At 37.4% G+C, this 17,809-nt stretch overlaps 1 protein-coding gene and 1 pseudogene across 1 annotated transcript; both read right to left on the bottom strand.

The window, feature by feature from the left end:
- Nucleotides 1-4,618: 4,618 nt before the first annotated feature.
- On the bottom strand, nucleotides 4,619-8,264 carry LOC137730692 (galactoside 2-alpha-L-fucosyltransferase pseudogene; annotated as a pseudogene).
- Nucleotides 8,265-9,939: 1,675 nt separating this feature from the next.
- On the bottom strand, nucleotides 9,940-16,891 carry LOC137732241 (phosphate transporter PHO1 homolog 3-like). Its single transcript, XM_088688200.1, has 8 exons — nucleotides 15,964-16,891; nucleotides 12,322-12,655; nucleotides 12,108-12,228; nucleotides 11,884-12,013; nucleotides 11,658-11,778; nucleotides 11,306-11,564; nucleotides 10,607-11,080; nucleotides 9,940-10,496 (listed from the first exon to the last, which is right to left on the bottom strand). The coding sequence occupies exons 1-8, from the start codon at nucleotides 16,580-16,582 to the stop codon at nucleotides 10,260-10,262; spliced, it is 2,295 nt and encodes a 764-aa protein (XP_088544326.1). The 5' UTR covers nucleotides 16,583-16,891; the 3' UTR covers nucleotides 9,940-10,259.
- Between the last annotated feature and the right edge of the window lie 918 nt (nucleotides 16,892-17,809).

Raw genomic sequence — 17,809 nt, 5'->3', positions numbered from 1 at the left:
CCATTCATACACCTTAGTATAATAAAGCAACAAACCAAGAACAAACGTACGATGTGTGGTTAATTATATATATGGAATAGCCTTGTTCATTGTTGATCCTGAACAAAATTCTATGGTTCTGGTTCATAAGAAATTGTATACAGGGAAAAGCATATATATTTACTAGTCCATCAATTTGTCGACCTGTTAGTTAGTCGACGGAGTATACCATTTACAAATTTCCGAAAAAATCAGAACAAAAGAACTACTGATGCAACTCTGCATTCAGCAAAAAATTAATGGAGAAGGGGAGAAAAAAAAGAAAGAAAAGTTTCAGCGGCTTGTAGACAATTTGAGATGTTTGCGATTTTCTTTGCCTACAAATGTTTGCCATGGTCTTCATCATAGTTGAAGGGCAGTGGCACTGACTTGAATGCTCTGTACTTTCCGACATTGTTCAGATGCTCATTCTCCAACCGGAAAAAATTCCATATGCCTCGACGAATTATCTCCAAGCTCACCACAACCGTGATCATTGTCTGTCTATGCATGAAGGAGACATTGAATTTCAGAACTGTCTGCAGCCAGGAAAATCTCAGCAGCACATTCAACACCTGCAGCGTTTTGTCGACAAATCAGTCAGAAAATTTTAAGCATTGCACAAATCGAAGTAAAACTTATACTGTCAGACTGAATCTGAGGCATTTATCAAGAGCACTGACCATGGCTATGAAGTACACGCTTTTGTAAGGGACCAAGAGTTTGTCTCTCAACCATCGGTTCTTGAAGTGGCGTTGCAGAAGTCCCCAGTCCACAGCAAGATCCCAATATGTTCCAAACATGGCTGCAACGATTGAGAAAATCCCAGCAAGAACTTTCCAGTTCACATCGTCGGTAAGTGTGTAGGCTATCCTCATGCTAACTGCTACTATGATTAAGAAATATTTCAGTCCATTGTAACCTTGCATCGGATCTTTCTCGTCAACCAAACAGCGGATGCACTGAAGGAGGCCGGACCAATATGGAATGCACGCAACGAGGAAACTGAAAATTTTGAAGACGTCACTTGATCTGCGAGTTGTTTCTCTGACCTTGCAGTCTCCCCAGCCATAATAGCAAATGTAGAATTGCAGACTTCTAAAGGCTTGCACCTGGCTAGTTAACTAATCTACCAAGAAGAAATCCGGCAGTGTGACCTGTAAAGGAATCGAAACTTTTATCAGGACATCCAACCGAGTTAAATTTTACAGTTTTTAACTCGAAAAATGAAGGTGTCTGCAGTGGAATTTTACCTTATAGAGAGGAGCGCAGATGCTGTGGAACACACAAACAAGGAAGAAGTAGCGACTCGAGCGATATATGATGTTGAAGGGTTCTCCACTTTGAGGGTTCTCCACTTTGATCCGAAACGCAATCAAAGCGTCCATTTGCTTGTTCAGAACTGCAGCTTCCTTCATCACCTCGTCAACCTTCGACTTACGAGTCTAGTCAACTTTATTAAACTCATCGTCGAGCTTCTTGAAAATGACATGTCTGGAGATATAAATGCGTTGAGTAAGAGGATCCAAGCACGGGTACCCTTTATGTTGAACATTGTAACCCAAGAAAACACAATGTTTACTTTTACTATCCAATTTGGAAGAGATGTAAGGTTTGAGCCATGGGAAGTCGCTACAACCAAATATTTTCAACCGTGAATAATCTGGAGAAATATGAAACAAAAATTTCGAAGGAGACTAAGGAATACCATATATAAGAAGTCTGTTAATCAAATAGGCAACAGTTAAGAATGCTTCAACCCAAAACTGATGAAGAGATTGAACTAACAAAGTCCTTGCAGTTTCAACTAAATATCTGTGTTTACGTTCAACATAACCATTTTGTTCAGGGGTATGGGGACAACTAAATTGTTGTAAAATACCATGAGACTTAAGATAAGATTGAAACTGATTTCCAGTAAATTCACCCCCTGAGTTAGATCTGACAACTTTGATTTTATTTCCAAGAACATTTTCTACATAGCATTGAAAGTTTACAAAAGTGGAGTATGCATCAGCCTTAGATTTCAAGGGAAAAAAACCAACAGTACCTAGTGAAATCATCAACAATGAGCATGTAGTACTTATAACCACTCACAGACAACACAGGTAAGGGTCCCCACAAGTCACAATGCAACAAATCCAAACATTTTAACGAGAATGAACTAGTACTAGTAAAGGGAAGTTTATGATTCTTGGCTAAAGCACAGTCCTTGTAGAAGAAATCCAATGTAGATTTTCCTTGAAGTGCAAGTTGAGTAGTAAAGAGTACCCTTCTGAAAATGGCAGAAGAAGGGTGGTCAAGTCTGCCATGCCACACCTTTGCAGAGGCTTTATTACTTACTAATGCAGTAAGAGAAGATACTGGAGAGTGACAAGATGTAGAGGAGCTTTGAAGAGGGAAGAAACCATCCTTAACGGGTCCCCGCAAAAGCATCATCCTCGTAGTACGATCCTTGACATACGATCCATCAATATCAAGAGTCAATGAACATTTGTTATCTTTAATAAACTGATAAGCAGAAAGAAGATTGTGTTGCATTTGAGGCACATGTAAGACATTGTGTAACTGAAATGTAGAGTGTGGAGTATGCAACAAAGAAGAACCAATATGTTCAATAGACAGACCTTTACCATCACCAATGTACACTTTGTCTTCTCCATGATAAGGATTGGGAGATTGAATGTTAGAGATATCATTTGTAATATGAGAAGTAGCGCCAGAGTCAATAAACGAGGATGGAGTATTAGGCTTCATTGAATGATGAGCACACATTGCAGCCAACTTTGCAGAGGGTACTTTACCAACAATCTCAAGATTCATGTGATCATAACAGTCCATAGCCTCATGACTATTGGAACCACAGATTTGACATTGTATACAATAACCAGATGTATTGAAATTATGAGAGACATGATAATTGCCCCGATGATTGGAATGATTACCTTTGGGATTGTAATTGGAACCACGATTGCCACGATTATTGTAGGTATGGCCTCGATTGCTGTAGTGGTTGCCTCAATTACCAAGATTGTGCTTCACAAAATTCTATGATTAAGGATACGGAGTTGCAAAGACTTATGGTGTTGGAAGAATAGGAGCTTTAAGAAGCCTGAGTATGAACGGAGAAGGCTTGAAATGGTTCTGTGGCAGTGGAAGACGCAAGTTTATTTCTTCGGACAATTCTTTGGTGAGAAGCAAACCGTGCAATTCATCAAGTGTTGTGGAAGAAAGACGAAACATAATAGAATCGATAAACAACTCATATTCATCTAGCAAGCCAGCAAGTGTAGCAGCAATTAAGTCACGATCAGTAACCGGAGCACCAACAGCAGTCAAAGAATCAGAGATCCCTTTGATTTGCTATAGATATTTAGAGATTGACAAAGATTCTTTCTAAAGAGATTGAAGGCGAGATCTCAATTGATGAATGTGTGCATCAGAAACACCCCCAAATCGTTGCTCCAATTTGATCCACAGATCGCGGGATGATGAAACCCCAACCATGAACGGAATAACTTCTTTAGAAAGCGTAGAATTTAACCAAATAAGGAGGTTATGATCTTTCTCATACAAAAGTTCAAAAGCTGGATTGAGTGAATGATCTGGAAGCAGATGAAAAGGACAAGGTTTTGTGCCATCAATGACGCCAAGGAGTTTGTAGTGGCGAAGAATCGGAGCGAACAATGCATGCCATGGAAGATAATTGGAGCGTTTCAGCTTGATCGGAACCATACTGCCAATATTCTGAATCGTAAGAGAAGTATATGAATTGGAAGGGTTAGGGTTTAAGGAAGATGAAATTTGGGCTGGATTTGGCACCTACTCATGAGAGAATTCCGACAGAGAAGCCATTGATACACACAATACAGCTTCGCAAGAACACAAATCGAAGAAACAGAGAGAAAATGTCGTCGAGAATCAAAGAGTGCAAGCGGAAATTGGATGGATCGAAGTCGCCGGAAGGCAGAGGGCAAGTGATACCATATTGAGCCTTACAAAGGAAGCTTAGAGAGGAAGAAAACTCTTAACTAAGAATACTTGTATTTCTCATTAAAAATAATTAGTTATACACTTGGTATTTATAGTGTTAACAGAACTAACACTTTACACATATACCCTCAGTAATACTAACAATTACATATTCAAGTATAACAACTATACAAAGAATAAAAGAACATTACACCTATATTTGATTACTCTTTAAGGTGTTGTAATGTCCAGAATAATCTAAACACAAGTTATGTGCAACTTATTTTGGATGGAAGATTTAACGAAGTTAGAATGGGATGACAAATTATAATTTCAAAAAATTAATTTAACAAATCACTTAAATTTTTAATTCATATGACAAATTAAAAAATAATGTATACGTTTATCATATTTTAAAAAATTTCTCAAAATAGTCTTCTAGAATATGATCTTGAGGAATATGGGCTTCTCTAAAACCTTAGCATGGTCAAAGGATTGGATGAAGCTCCGTGCGCAGCCGGACGAAACACGTGGTCTTGGACTCTTGAGATAATATAATTTTTTTGGATACGATCGTTATAGAAAATGTTGAAATTTCGCATCAGACAGCTAAGAACCGATCGTGAGATTAATGACTCTCAACTAGCTGAAGTCCCCATGCCACATCCTCACAGTGTCTCACATGAGGCAAAATTGCACCCGTATCCACTTTTTTCTTTGCCTTGCAGTCATAAAATGGGGGAGGATGAGAGCAAGGCTCCATCGACTTGACCCGACCACAAGGCGGATCCGGCGTCGTTCGATTCTCCGGCTTGTACAGAATCCATGGTTTTAGACCTCCAAGACCTTGAGCCACGTACCCGAAAGTTGACTGTGCACTTGTGACCAACATATCACAGAGACTGAGCAGATACATTTCTACCCAAGCTTTCCGGTCGTGCAGATTCTTATCTGTCTGCTGATGCTCTTCGTGACTAGGCTGGAAAACCCCGATTGTGTCCCCATTCACAGTTGGATGTTCCCAGTACATGTTCCTCACATCCTCAGAATACCCTGAGGTCAAAGAAGTAATTAAAACCGACTTCAGTTTCGGCATCCCCGATGAAGCTGTGACGATTGGTTTCTTCCTTTCTACCAGAGGCAGTAGTTTCTCCTTGAAAACACACGCATAAATTTGGTTCATCACATGCGGAAAGGGACTAGGCCCCGGCTCAAAAGTTCGAACTTGAATCCCAATCCTCTCATCTGCATTTGCTAAGTAAGCTTGGTAGTACCTTGTGATCATCCCCCATACATGATTTGAAGGGTGGAAAAGATACTTACCCAAGAGGTGGAAAACAGTTTCCTTTTCGGGGAAGAGCTTTTCGAGTTCTTGCTCGAAAGATGGCATCAAGAAAAGCGATGGAACAAAGTAGATGTTTGTTCTCATTACCAACCATGGCACTTTCTCAATAGGAATTTGCTCTTCATCACAGAAAAAAAGTTTGTCTTGATCATCATTATTATGAACCAGATGGAGATACAGAAAAGATGTGACTGATTCTGGTGAAGTGTTCTTAGTGTTGTTCTTCTTTTTCAAAATGTTCCCATGACAATGGGGAGATTTCTGATCAAGTGTGACGAATTGATCTTTTAAGGGGAAGTCATTAGGCAACAGCCATGAGTTTTCAGGGAAGGGCTCACAGAAGAGGTCAGCCATGTCCGTTCCAGGGTCGACAAGAAGGACTCTGTTAGAGAGCAGGGCATAGAGGAAGGCTGAGGATATGGTCAGTATCTTGTTCCCCAAGCCACTGTAAGATATCCAAACCACATACTTGCACTCTTCTGAACTATCAGCGCTAGTGCTGCTAGGGTTACTGCTGGACTTGAGTTGTTCTAGGGTTTTGTTGTAGGGTTTGGTGTGGGGTCCACATTTCTTGTGGAGATGTTCATAACTTCTCAGTCTGGAGAGAAGATGAGAAGATGGTTTTTGTGGTGAAACTTTTCTGTATAAATTGGATTGATATCTGCTCAAGCAAGAGGCTTCATCAAATCCAGGAGCAATCAGTCCATCTTGTAGCTTATCTTTGGAATCATACTCTGCACGCACATAGCAATTGACAACATGAAAGAAAGTAAGAAAATGAGCGGAATATATATAGACATATATTGAAAATATGATTTTAGCCCTTGAAACTCAAGTTTCTTTACATAAAACCTGTCATAGTCTTTTTACTTGAGTAAAACCCAATGACTAGGTTCCACATAAGCAAATTCATTAATTCTGTTTGACTTTACAAATTTTACATTTTCTAGATGCCTAAAATACCCTAATTACAATTTTAATATATACATTTAATTCTATGCAGATTTGAAGGAAGGGATTAATGAAAAAAATGTATTAATGTTTAAATTCATTGCATATTAATAAATCATAACAAATTGTATGTTAATGCTTCTGTTAAAAAATAAAAAAAAATAATGTTATGCTTTCCTTTAGATTTCGTAATTGTTTTCCAAATTTGCATAAAATTAGACAATTTTAATTTAATCTTGTCATTTTTTACCAAATGGAAACTGAAAGGGTGGAATAATTTACATAAAAACATAGGTAAATTATTTGGACATATGTGTTAGTAATAAAATATTCCCAATATATGTAATAGTACATGCAAAATAATTTACCTACAAAATAAAAAAATAAAAGTTATTTGATTCAATATTAATTTATCTACATTTGATATAATAAAATATAATTGCATATGTGCCCAATATATGTAATAATGCATGTAAAATTATTTACCTACAAAATAAAGGTATGTAAGTTGATTAAAAAAATAATATATCTACTACTAAAATGTGCCCGGTATATGTAATAATGCTTTAAAAAAATTACCTACAAAATAAAGGAATGTAATTTGATTGAAAATATAATATATCTACTACTTTTTGTTTATGAATTTCAATTTTTTTTTTTATTTTTTTTAGAAACATAATGTACCTACAATATAATTTACCTATTGTTTAATTCTTATAAAAAGTTTAATTTACTTATACTTTACATGGATAAATTATTTTTGACACACATATATAATAACAAATCAAAATGGCTAATGTATATAATAATCTGTGTAAAATAATTTATCTACAAAATAAAAGAATATTAATTGATTCTTGATTTTTTTTTATTTTATCAAACAATATTATTTGATGCAAAATAACTTATTATACAAAGAATCATTTTTTTTTCATACGAAAAATGTGCCTATAATTGTTTATGAATATGGGTAAATTAATATATATATATATATATGTATATATGTTAATAATATTAATTTATGAAACAAAAAAGGTAAAATTTCCATATGGCGTTAATTGCTAATCATAATTAGGGTGAGTAATAATATTTATTAACATAATTAGGATTTTGTGGCATAAGTTCTAAATATGTTGTAATAATTGGTTATATATTTTTCTACACGGTAATCTATTTGAAATTTGGGTTTTATTTGAATGTTTAATATTAATTGGGTTTTTGTTTGAAAAATAGGAGTTTCAAGGGTTAATTAAAATAAACAAATTTTGATACCCAAACTCCCAATCATGCAGGAAAAGTAACCATTACGAATTAACGTAGAAAACTCATTGTTATACTTTCCTTGCATTTTTCTCTGCAGCCAAACAATGAAACAAATAGTAAAGAAATTATCAAATACGTTACCCCGTTTCGTGTCATTTGGAACGAGTGTTCCGATGATTCTGGCGTCGGCGAAGCCGTTGATTCGTTCAGGAGGCGGGTTTCGAAGAACAATACAGAGGTTGACGAAAAACGGAAGAAAGACCATGAGGGCTGACAATAGCTTGGTCAAAGTCATGGGAGTAATCTGCCTGAATTTCGATGAGAGAGATCTCAGAAAACTGAAATAGTGAAACTGATAGATGGCTAGAAGAATTGCAGACACTGGTTGATAGTTTTCTATATTCATTTAGAGCAAAGAGACTAAAATATGTACAAATACATCAATCCAAGCACCTTCTTCTACGGCACAGAAAACGTGATCCGCCTAAAGTGGGATTTGGTGCAACTGGAAGAATCTAAAATATGATATTGGTGTTCAACTGGATATGGAAGTCAGGACTCCAGAAGGCTGTTGCTGCAGAAGACTCGGCGGCCTCGGCAGGAGGAAAAGAATCACGTGGTCTGCCCCCTTGGTTCCCGCAACGCTGCTGGTTTTGATTTGGTCGGCCATTTGAGGTTCCTGTACTGTTGGAACCAACGCGTCATAAATGTACATTGCTATTATTTATTCATGATATTTATTCTTTGGAACAAGTCTTAAAATTTCCCTTCCATTCCTCCCTCTCTTCCAAAACACCCCAACATTTGTTTCAAAATGGAGTTAAGTGTTAAAACTTTAAAAAAAAAAAAAAAAAAAAAAAAAAACAAAAACAAAATTCCAGCTAAGATTTAGCCCAAAGTGGTAAAGCCCACATGTGAGGGTGAGAAAAAGCAAGTGAAAGAAGACAGAAAGTATATTATTTTCGTTACTTATATTATGAGATGTAAAGTACCGTTTGAAACCCGATGCTTATAAAAAAAATCTATAAAGCCCAAAACAATTAGTACAGAATAATCTGGGCCCAGCAAAAAAAATGATTAATCTGAAATTTGAACTTCTTCTTCTTCATGACGCCCATCAATGAAATTGGAAAGAAGCCCAAGCTTAAGTACTCAAAGCCCATCAACTAAAATCTAAAGAGGCGGCGGAGGCCGGAGGTAACGTCACCACCACCAAAATCGGCGGCCTTGATTTCGGGAGGCATATTTCGAATCAAGCTAGATATACACTAATCATATATTAGCATTCATTAAATCAAAAGATTAAAGCTAAACGACAGAGATTAGCAAAATTAACGATCACCAAACGAACAGGACAAAAGTATTCGTAATCGACGATTTGGGATTTATCCACTCCCAGTTTACAAGCTTACGGAGCTGAGCTGAGTTACCGCGAAGTTTTCCTCCTTGGCACTTAGGATGCGCTTCCTACAGGTCTCATTACATTTTTCACTTTCTAGTACGTTCAAACACGTGTGCTACTCTTATTCACGTTGAAAACGGATATGGAGATTGGAGATAGATAGTATCACTTGTTTTCTAGCTTACAATTTTCGTAGTCTCCAGAAGATCATGTCTTCTGTGTGGAAAGATGCACTTGCAGATAGCATATCTTGTCTTGCAGTGCATTCGTCGATTCTGTGATGAGAAGGATGTGAAGTACATTTGCAATGGTTTAAAGTACTTATCGACAATCGTTGCAGTTATTATACAGACTGTTTATGAAATGAAAAAGGGAAAGACCTCCTGGATGGTGGTAGCTTTGATTAGCTCCGCTGTTGCAACGACAATGAATACGTACTGGGACATTGTAATAGACTGGGGCCTTCTGCAAGAGACATCAAAGAACACGCATTTGAGAGATAGGCTTCTAGTTTCACACAATACCGTATACTTTGCAGCCATGGTACAGTTTAAGTGACTGAATTCGAGAGCGATGGGGTTTTGTGTTACAGTTTCTACTATTAATTCCCAGTTTGTTTATGTGTTTTGGAATTTAAACTGCGTACCATTCATAAAATGACAATAACAACCATCATTTGCCTTCCTAGAGGTCATTCCTCGTGGCATTTGGAGCTTCTTCAGGTATTTTTTCTCATGAAATTCAACATTGAGACTTTTTGCAGTTTTTGTCTTCAGTCGTTGCATCCTTTAAGTAGCTTATGCTTGAGAGGTTAACGTGTTCAATTTAATCAGGTTAGAGAACGAGCACTTGAACAATGTAGGCCAGTACTGCGCTTTCAAGTCAGTCCCTCTTCCCTTTGGTTACTACGATGTTGACGCTGACAAGGATGACTAAACATGACAGTCTCGCTCCATTCATACACCTTAGTATAATAAAGCAACAAACCAAGAACAAACGTACGATCTGTGGTTAATTATATATATGGAATAGCCTTGTTCATTGTTGATCCTGAACAAAATTCTATGGTTCTGGTTCATAAGAAATTGTATACAGGGAAAAGCATATATATTTACTAGTCCATCAATTTGTCGACCTGTTAGTTATTCGATGGAGTATACCATTTGCAAATTTCCGAAAAAATCAGAACAAAAGAACTACTGATGCAACTCTGCATTCAGCAAAAAATTAATGGAGAAGGGGAGAAAGAAAAGAAAGAAAAGTTTCAGCAGCTTGTAGACAATTTGAGATGTTTGCAATTTTCTTTGCCTACAAAAGTTTGCCATGGTCTTCATCATAGTTGAAGGGCAGTGGCACTGACTTGAATGCTCTGTACTTTCCGACATTGTTCAGATGCTCATTCTCCAACCGGAAAAAATTCCATATCCCTCGACGAATTATCTCCAAGCTCGCCACAACCGTGATCATTGTCTGTCTATGCATGAAGGAGACATTGAATTTCAGAACTGTCTGCAGCCAGGCAAATCTCAGCAGCACATTCAACACCTGCAGTGTTTTGTCAACAAATCAGTCAGAAAATTTTAAGCATTACACAAATCGAAGTAAAAATTATACTGCCAGACTGTGAATCTGAACCATTTATCAAGAGCACTGACCATCGCTATGAAGTACACGCTTTTGTAAGGGACCAAGAGTTTGTCTCTCAACCATCGGTTCTTGGAGCGGCGTTGCAGAAGTCCCCAGTCTACAACAAGATCCCAATATGTTGCAAATATGGCTGCAACGATTGAGAAAATCCCAGCAAGAACTTTCCAATTCACGTCGTCGGTAAGTGTGTGGGCTATCCTCATGCTAACTGATACTATGATTAAGAAAAACTTCAGTCCATTGTAACCTTGCATCGGATCTTTCTCGTCAACCAAGCGACGGATGCACTGAAGGAGGCGGGACCCAAATGGAATGCACGCAACGAGGAAACTGAAAATTTTGAAGACGTCACTTGATCTGCAAGTTGTTTCTCTGACCTTGTAGTCTCCCCAGCCATAATAGCAAATGTAGAATTGCAGACTTCTAAAGGCTTCCACCTGGCTAGTTAACTGATCTGCCAAGAAGAAATCCGGCAGTGTGACCTGTAAAGGAATCGAAACTTTTATCAGGACATCCAACCGAGTTAAATTTTACAGTTTTTAACTCGAAGGAGAAGTAGCGACTCGAGCGATATATGATGTTGAAGGGGCATAATAATATCACAATCAGAAGCTGCTTAAGAAGAATTAGTTCAGTATATAATCTCTAGAGTTGTGATGAGCCAATGCAGCTGAAATTAAATAGTTCAATTGATGACATGATCTTACCAGGAGCAAGAAGAGTGGGAGAAGTTCGGTTAGCTCTTTGTAATCTTTGGTTTTCGGGTCCATCTCCATGTCAAGACTTGAGAGCACAGATGCTAGTGCTAGCACTGCCACACCAAAACTCAGAAGGAGGACCTCTCTGTATCCCAGCTCGGTTCCTTGCTTGAAACCGAATATGAAAGAGTAATTGACTCTGAACCGCCGCCAAAAGTATATATTTCCGGCATACATAAGCATGTGCAGAATAATGAATCCGAACAAGCTGCATTGAAGAATAACATGTCACGAAAAATTCAGTATTATCCCTTTTTTCGGAAACTTGGAATGAAGAATAAAAAAGCGTAGGGTTAGTTACCTGTATAGGGGGAACATGTTTTCCATGTATTGACTTCTCCCCGACTTATCCATAATCTTTCGAGCACGAGTGACCAAAACAAGGGCCAATATGAGAGCAGCTGTGCAGCCAGCAAAGCAACCTGAAGGTTTTCGAGTGAACAGATTCAGACGAAAGAAATTGATACTGAAATTATGCTTGTTCAGTGAAAGAAATTTTACTATGCTGATTCAGCTAGAGGCCTTACCCATTGCGAATGTTATCCTGTGTCTTTCCACCTTCGATTTTGGCCTCAAGACTGCCATTCCTTTTCGGCGATTTGAGTTCGAGAAATGCTTGATGAATGTAGTTTCAACCCTCTCCATAAACTTGGTAACCTGCAGTATTGGAAAATGCCATGAAGAATTTAAAAATACGAACAGAAACTCATAATCATTCCTCTATTTAGCGTCACGCATGAAGAATCCTCACCTCGTCGGAGCTGCCAAGGTGCGAGTTATCCACCATGTTCATGTAAGATTTTGATGCATCTCTCGAAGCCACCTTATCGTATTTCTTCATTATCTTCGAGAAAGCCAACGTATTCAAAAATCTGTTTCATTGGCGGATAAAAAAATTAGCTTCACATTCAAGAAACAGAAGGAAAACCAACCAAATAGGTGCCCCAAAGTCGTTATATCTTTACCCGTAGCTCTTCAGAAGCCGAAGCTTCTGGTAAAATACAACGAAAGCTCCCCTCAGCTGTTCTTCAACTTTGTTGAGATTAACCCTGCTGAACTTGAGCTCCGTTTGCGGAGCCACGTTGAGGAAGCCTTTGATGGTGGAACACGGCGTCTCAACCGTGTGATTCATTGTCACACGGTCTAGTATATCCAGTGGCGCAGGCCTAGTGCCTCTCCTGCCCTCCGACTTCTTCATCACTTCCATCTCAACGTCTCCACTCTTTTTGTCATCTTTTTCTTCATCACACGAACTGTTTGACCAGCGCTCTTCAATCGCATCCATAGCATGTACCCGCCCTGCTCGCAAATCATAATGTTAAACAACCCACGTTTAGACATAAACACAATTTAGCCCAGCGAAGCATTTAAAACTAAGAAAAATTTGGAGTTTAAAGGAATGTGTGAGAGTCTACTTCTAAAATGGCTAAAAGTATTTGGGTTCTTTAAATATATGCACATGCAACACTTATTTTTCTTTACAAAAACTCATCTCGTTTTAAACATCTAAATAAAACTCAAATTTGAAATAAACTGTCATGTAAACAAATAAATACCTATTATTTTCAAAATATTTACAATTGTGCCACAACACCTTAATTATGTTGTTGAATTTAATTATCCACCATAATTATGGCAAATAAGTGCTATATTATTACCAAAGTACCTACTTATACTTGTCTTACCATCATCTGTTCCATTTCTTATATTTGTTTGACAATCATTGTAGGTAAATTATTTTGCATGTATACATTAGGCACATTTTGTTATTATTATATCTGTCTGAAATAAATTACCTATATTTTTAAGTAGAATATAGGTAATTAATTAACTTTGAATCAATTGGCTAAAAACATCCTTTTATTTTGTAGGTAAATTATTTTGCATGTATTATTACATATACTAGGCACATTTGTTATTATTATGTGTTGTTTGCAATCAATCAACATTCATTTATTCTATAGGTAAATTACAAAAGTATCTACTTTATATGTCACGCCCTCACGGTTTTATTTCTGGGAACTCACACGAGAACTTCCCAGTGGGTCACCCATCTTGGGATTGCTCTTGCCCGAACTCGCTTAACTTCGAAGTTCCGATGGAACCCAAAGCCAGTGAGTTCCCAAAAGGTCTTGTGCTATAGGGAGGGGAGCATGTACATATAAGGCACATCACCTCCTCTCCGTTGGTTGAGGTGAGATGTTACAATCCACCCCTTTAGGGGCCCGACATCCTCGTCGACACACTCGCACCACACGGCAGAGTGTCTTTGATATCATTCTATCACATCCCAATCTCGGCCCCTCCATAGCACGATATTGTCCGCTTTGGGCCCCAGCCATGCCCTCACGGTTTTATTTCTAGGAACTCACACGAGAACTTCCCAATGGGTCACCCATCCTGGGATTGCTCTCTCCCGAACTCGCTTAACTTCGAATTTTCGATGGAACCCAAAGCCAGTGAGTTCCCAAAGAGCCTTATGCTATAGGGAGGGGAGCATGTGCATATGAGGCACATCACCCCCTCTCCGTTAGTTGATGCGAGATGTTACATTATACTTGTCTTACCATCATCTGTTCCATTTCTTATATTTGTTTGGCAATCATTGTAGATAAATTATTTTACATGTATACATTAGGCACATTTTTGTTATTATTATATCTATGTGAAATAAATTACCTATATTTAAAGTAGAATATAGGTAATTAACTAACTTTGAATCAATTGGCTAAAAACATCCTTTTATTTTGTATGTATTATTACATATACTAGGCACATTTGTTATTATTATGTGTTGTTTGCAATCAATCAACATTCATTTATTCTGTAGGTAAATTATTTTGCATGTATTATTACATATGTTAGGCACATTTTGATATTATTATATATATATATATGTGTATGCAAATAACTTAACTTTTGAATCAAATAATATTTATTTATTTATTTTGTAGGTAAATTATTTTGCATGTATTATTTTACCTGAACTTATATTGTTATTTTATATATGTAAAATATTGGTAATTTTTTTAATAAAATAACATTTGTATATTTGTGAAAAATACTAATTTACATGTTACAATTATTTGAAAAGGATAAAAAATGCTCATTTTTACGTAAATGTGAAAACAACTATATTAGGAATCAAAACTCTAATATCATGTAATTTTTGTTATTAATATGCATTGAAATCATGACACTAAAATTTTTCTTTTCCAAATTTGCATAAACATTTCAAAACGTTTAATTGAATGAAATAATATAAAATAAATGTAGATAACAAGTAATAGACCAATAGTCAATGATATTAGGGGTAATTTAGACATCTAAAAATACCAATTTTGCCATGTCATGCTTAATTAGGGATAGAGTGCTGTTAAGCCCGCCCCAATGTCTTATTTCCACACTCACTATAAAATGATACTTTTATTGACAAATTTATTGTAGTATAAAATAACTTTTAAAGGCCTAAAAACCAACCAATCATATAAAAAAAACCCTAAAATATCATAAATAAGAACAAGAAAAAAAATATAATGAACCCCACAAGCTTTCCTGGGGAAGGAAGTGCATAAATTAAACTTATCAGGAAGAGGGTGAATTCGGACTTGACAAAGCAAAGCCTCAAGGCTTGCAATAAAGCGCATGTTGTGGAAGGTGTGATCAAGCTTCACCAAAGAGTAGAGCAAGTTAGTCTTCGAGGCTATTATAATGTTGAGATAGATGAGGAGAGAAGCTCATAGTCCAGATTACATTAGGGGACTCACGGATCCGACACTCGTTGAACTCCGATCATGTTTGGTGTTTTGGAACAATTTGGATACCTACCATATACGAAATTTGGAGGAATTTGATGTTAGGGAAAGCCAGTGCAGCACCAAACTATGAGTGAAGCTCTTCCAATTTAATCACACTCTCCTTCTGTGGTCTGAATTCAAATTGGAAACTATAGAAATTGGGTACTAGAGCGGTTTTCGAGACGTAGTGGTGCTGCGATGGTTGGTGATAGAGGAGGGGCGCTTGGTGTTGGGGATTTGGGGAGTCGATAGTGACGGTTCTGCAAATTTTCTGGGAAGAGGGCTGCTGCTGGTGATATTTGGAGTTCTTGGGTATTTTCATTGAGTGATAATTGTTTTGTTTTTTTTTTTTAATTTGTAATAATTTTTTTAAAGCAAGAAAAAAATTGAAAAAGAAATATGTAGGGTTATTTTGAAAATAATGGTGGGTGGGAAAAGAGCTGATGTATTTTCTCACTTTTTTATGGTGGGTGTAAATATAAGGTGGGTGGGGAAATAAGACATTGGGGTGGGCATATCACAACTCTTATGGATATTGCTTAGTTGGAGCCTAGTCATTGAGTTTTTATTAGAAAATTTTACAATTGTGGGTTTTAGTTAATGAAAACTGAATTTCAATGAGTATACTCATACTTTCAGAAAGTATTTCTGACTATATTCGTAAAAAAGTGTTTGTGGGTCACGAAAATGAAATCGTTTTTGAAAAAGCACCTGCTATGAGCATATTTAGTATTGGTGCTTCCAATTTTCAATAAAATTTCAAACATGTGTTTAAGCACTTCTGGTAAAAGTGCTTATGAGTATACTTACTGCTTGCTCTGGCACCGTGTGGGCTGGCGGCAGCCAATGCAGCGGTAGACGTGGCAACATCGGAAGCAAGGCGAGTCATCTCCCCCGACCAATCAAACATTCTCTGAGGGTTCTCCACTTTGATCTGAAACGCAATCAAAGCGTCCATTTGCTTGTTCAGAACTGCAGCTTCCTTCATCACCTCGTCAACCTTCGACCTATAAAACTTGTCAACTTTATTAAACTCATTGTCGAGCTTCTTGAAGTACTCCAGCTCCTGAACACCGCCTTCCTCCGCCGCCATCAGAAACGTCGTCTGGTAGCTCTCGGAGTCGTTTTCGTTGACAGAGTGAACAAGAATGGCCTGGCTCTCGATGTCGACACCACCAAAGGTGGAAGACGGGCTGCTGGGCTGTTGGGCGTGCCTGCTTTTTGTCAGACCGCTGAAGGTTCTGTACAACGCGAGCCTCCGCTTTCGGGCTTGACTGTGGGGCGTGGAAGCGGCGGCCAGTGAATCGGGGTTGTTTCTATGCTTGGAGAGTTGGAGTTCTTTTAAGAGGGATTTTAAGTACCCGTAATCCATGTATGCAACTCTCCATTCCGGCACCATCTGTACCGAAAATTCCTTCCCAAACTTCATATCCGAAAAATTGTCAAATTTCGTTTTCAATTTTATTTCGGTTTTGAGCACTAAAAAACGTAGGGTTTCAGATTGGTTCTTGATTATATTGCTGTACGTGCATATAACAAGAGAAGAGCAAAGAGTGGAGTAAGGGAGAGGGAGAAATATCGATGAGCCAATGAGGTGAGCTTTCTGATGCAAGTGCAGCAACTCTCTTTCTATATATATATATATGTATGTATGTATGTATGTATATTAATTTAAGCTACCTTCTTCGGTTTGTTGAGGTTGAAAACTATGGAAAGGAAGTTTCAAAGTATGAGTCAGTCAAAAGTCCATCTAGGCTGGCATGACAGAATCATAATAGATGAGGAGAGTGAGCTTTCTGAATCTCTGGTGCATGAGAAAGCAGAAGATATTATTTAGAGAAGAAGATATAGGCAAAACGTGTCACGTGATTTCCTTTAAGTAGCTTCATTTTCACCTAGCAATTGCATGTAAGTTCATCTGGGGGTCATGACCTTAGTATTATTTATAATTAAATGCACACGTTTTGCCTATCTTCTTGTCTTTCACTTACAAGTTTTCACCAGACCAATTTCTGGTTGAACGACAAGAGACAAATTTCAACCCAATTGTACACGTTATATATAATCGTAACCCCACTTGGCACAAGGGCAAATGCTAGTCGATGCTTTGATTAATCTTCTTAGAAATCGAAAGTTCACCACTACAAAGTCAAAGGCACCCTGAGAAAAATACTAGTGCCACGATAATAAATTGACTACTCAAACCTGATTAGCTGCATGGCACGCTACGAGAACGTACGAATATCTTTCTTAATCATTACATTGGCTTTTTAGTTAAAATGGTTCTTGAGATTTACATAAGACCATCTCCAACCGAAGGGTTTAGAGGGCCGAAAATAGCCCGAAAACTATCTCTAACCAAATGCTAGGCCAGAGAGCTCGTGGGTCCTACAAAATCTGAAAAGGCCAAAAGGCCAACCGGCTAGCCCAATCCAGCCAGTCAGCCCCGGGCTAGGCCAGAAATTCTAGCATTCCTGTTGGTTATAATTAACAGGAATTCTAGGCCAAATTTCAAATGCAACAGCTAGCCATTATTATTATTTTTTTTTACAGTTTTATTTTTATTTTATTTTTTTTTACACAATTTTTTTCCTACAACATCCTATAACTTCTATTTTACAAAATTTGTTTTAAATTTTTTCTAAATTATATTTTT

This window comes from Pyrus communis, chromosome 16 (assembly GCF_041283825.1).
Source record: "Pyrus communis isolate YQ-2024b chromosome 16, ASM4128382v1, whole genome shotgun sequence".
Classification (NCBI taxonomy): Eukaryota; Viridiplantae; Streptophyta; class Magnoliopsida; order Rosales; family Rosaceae; genus Pyrus; species Pyrus communis.
Note: the sequence above shows the minus strand (reverse complement) of the source record. Positions and strands in the feature narration are given on the sequence as shown.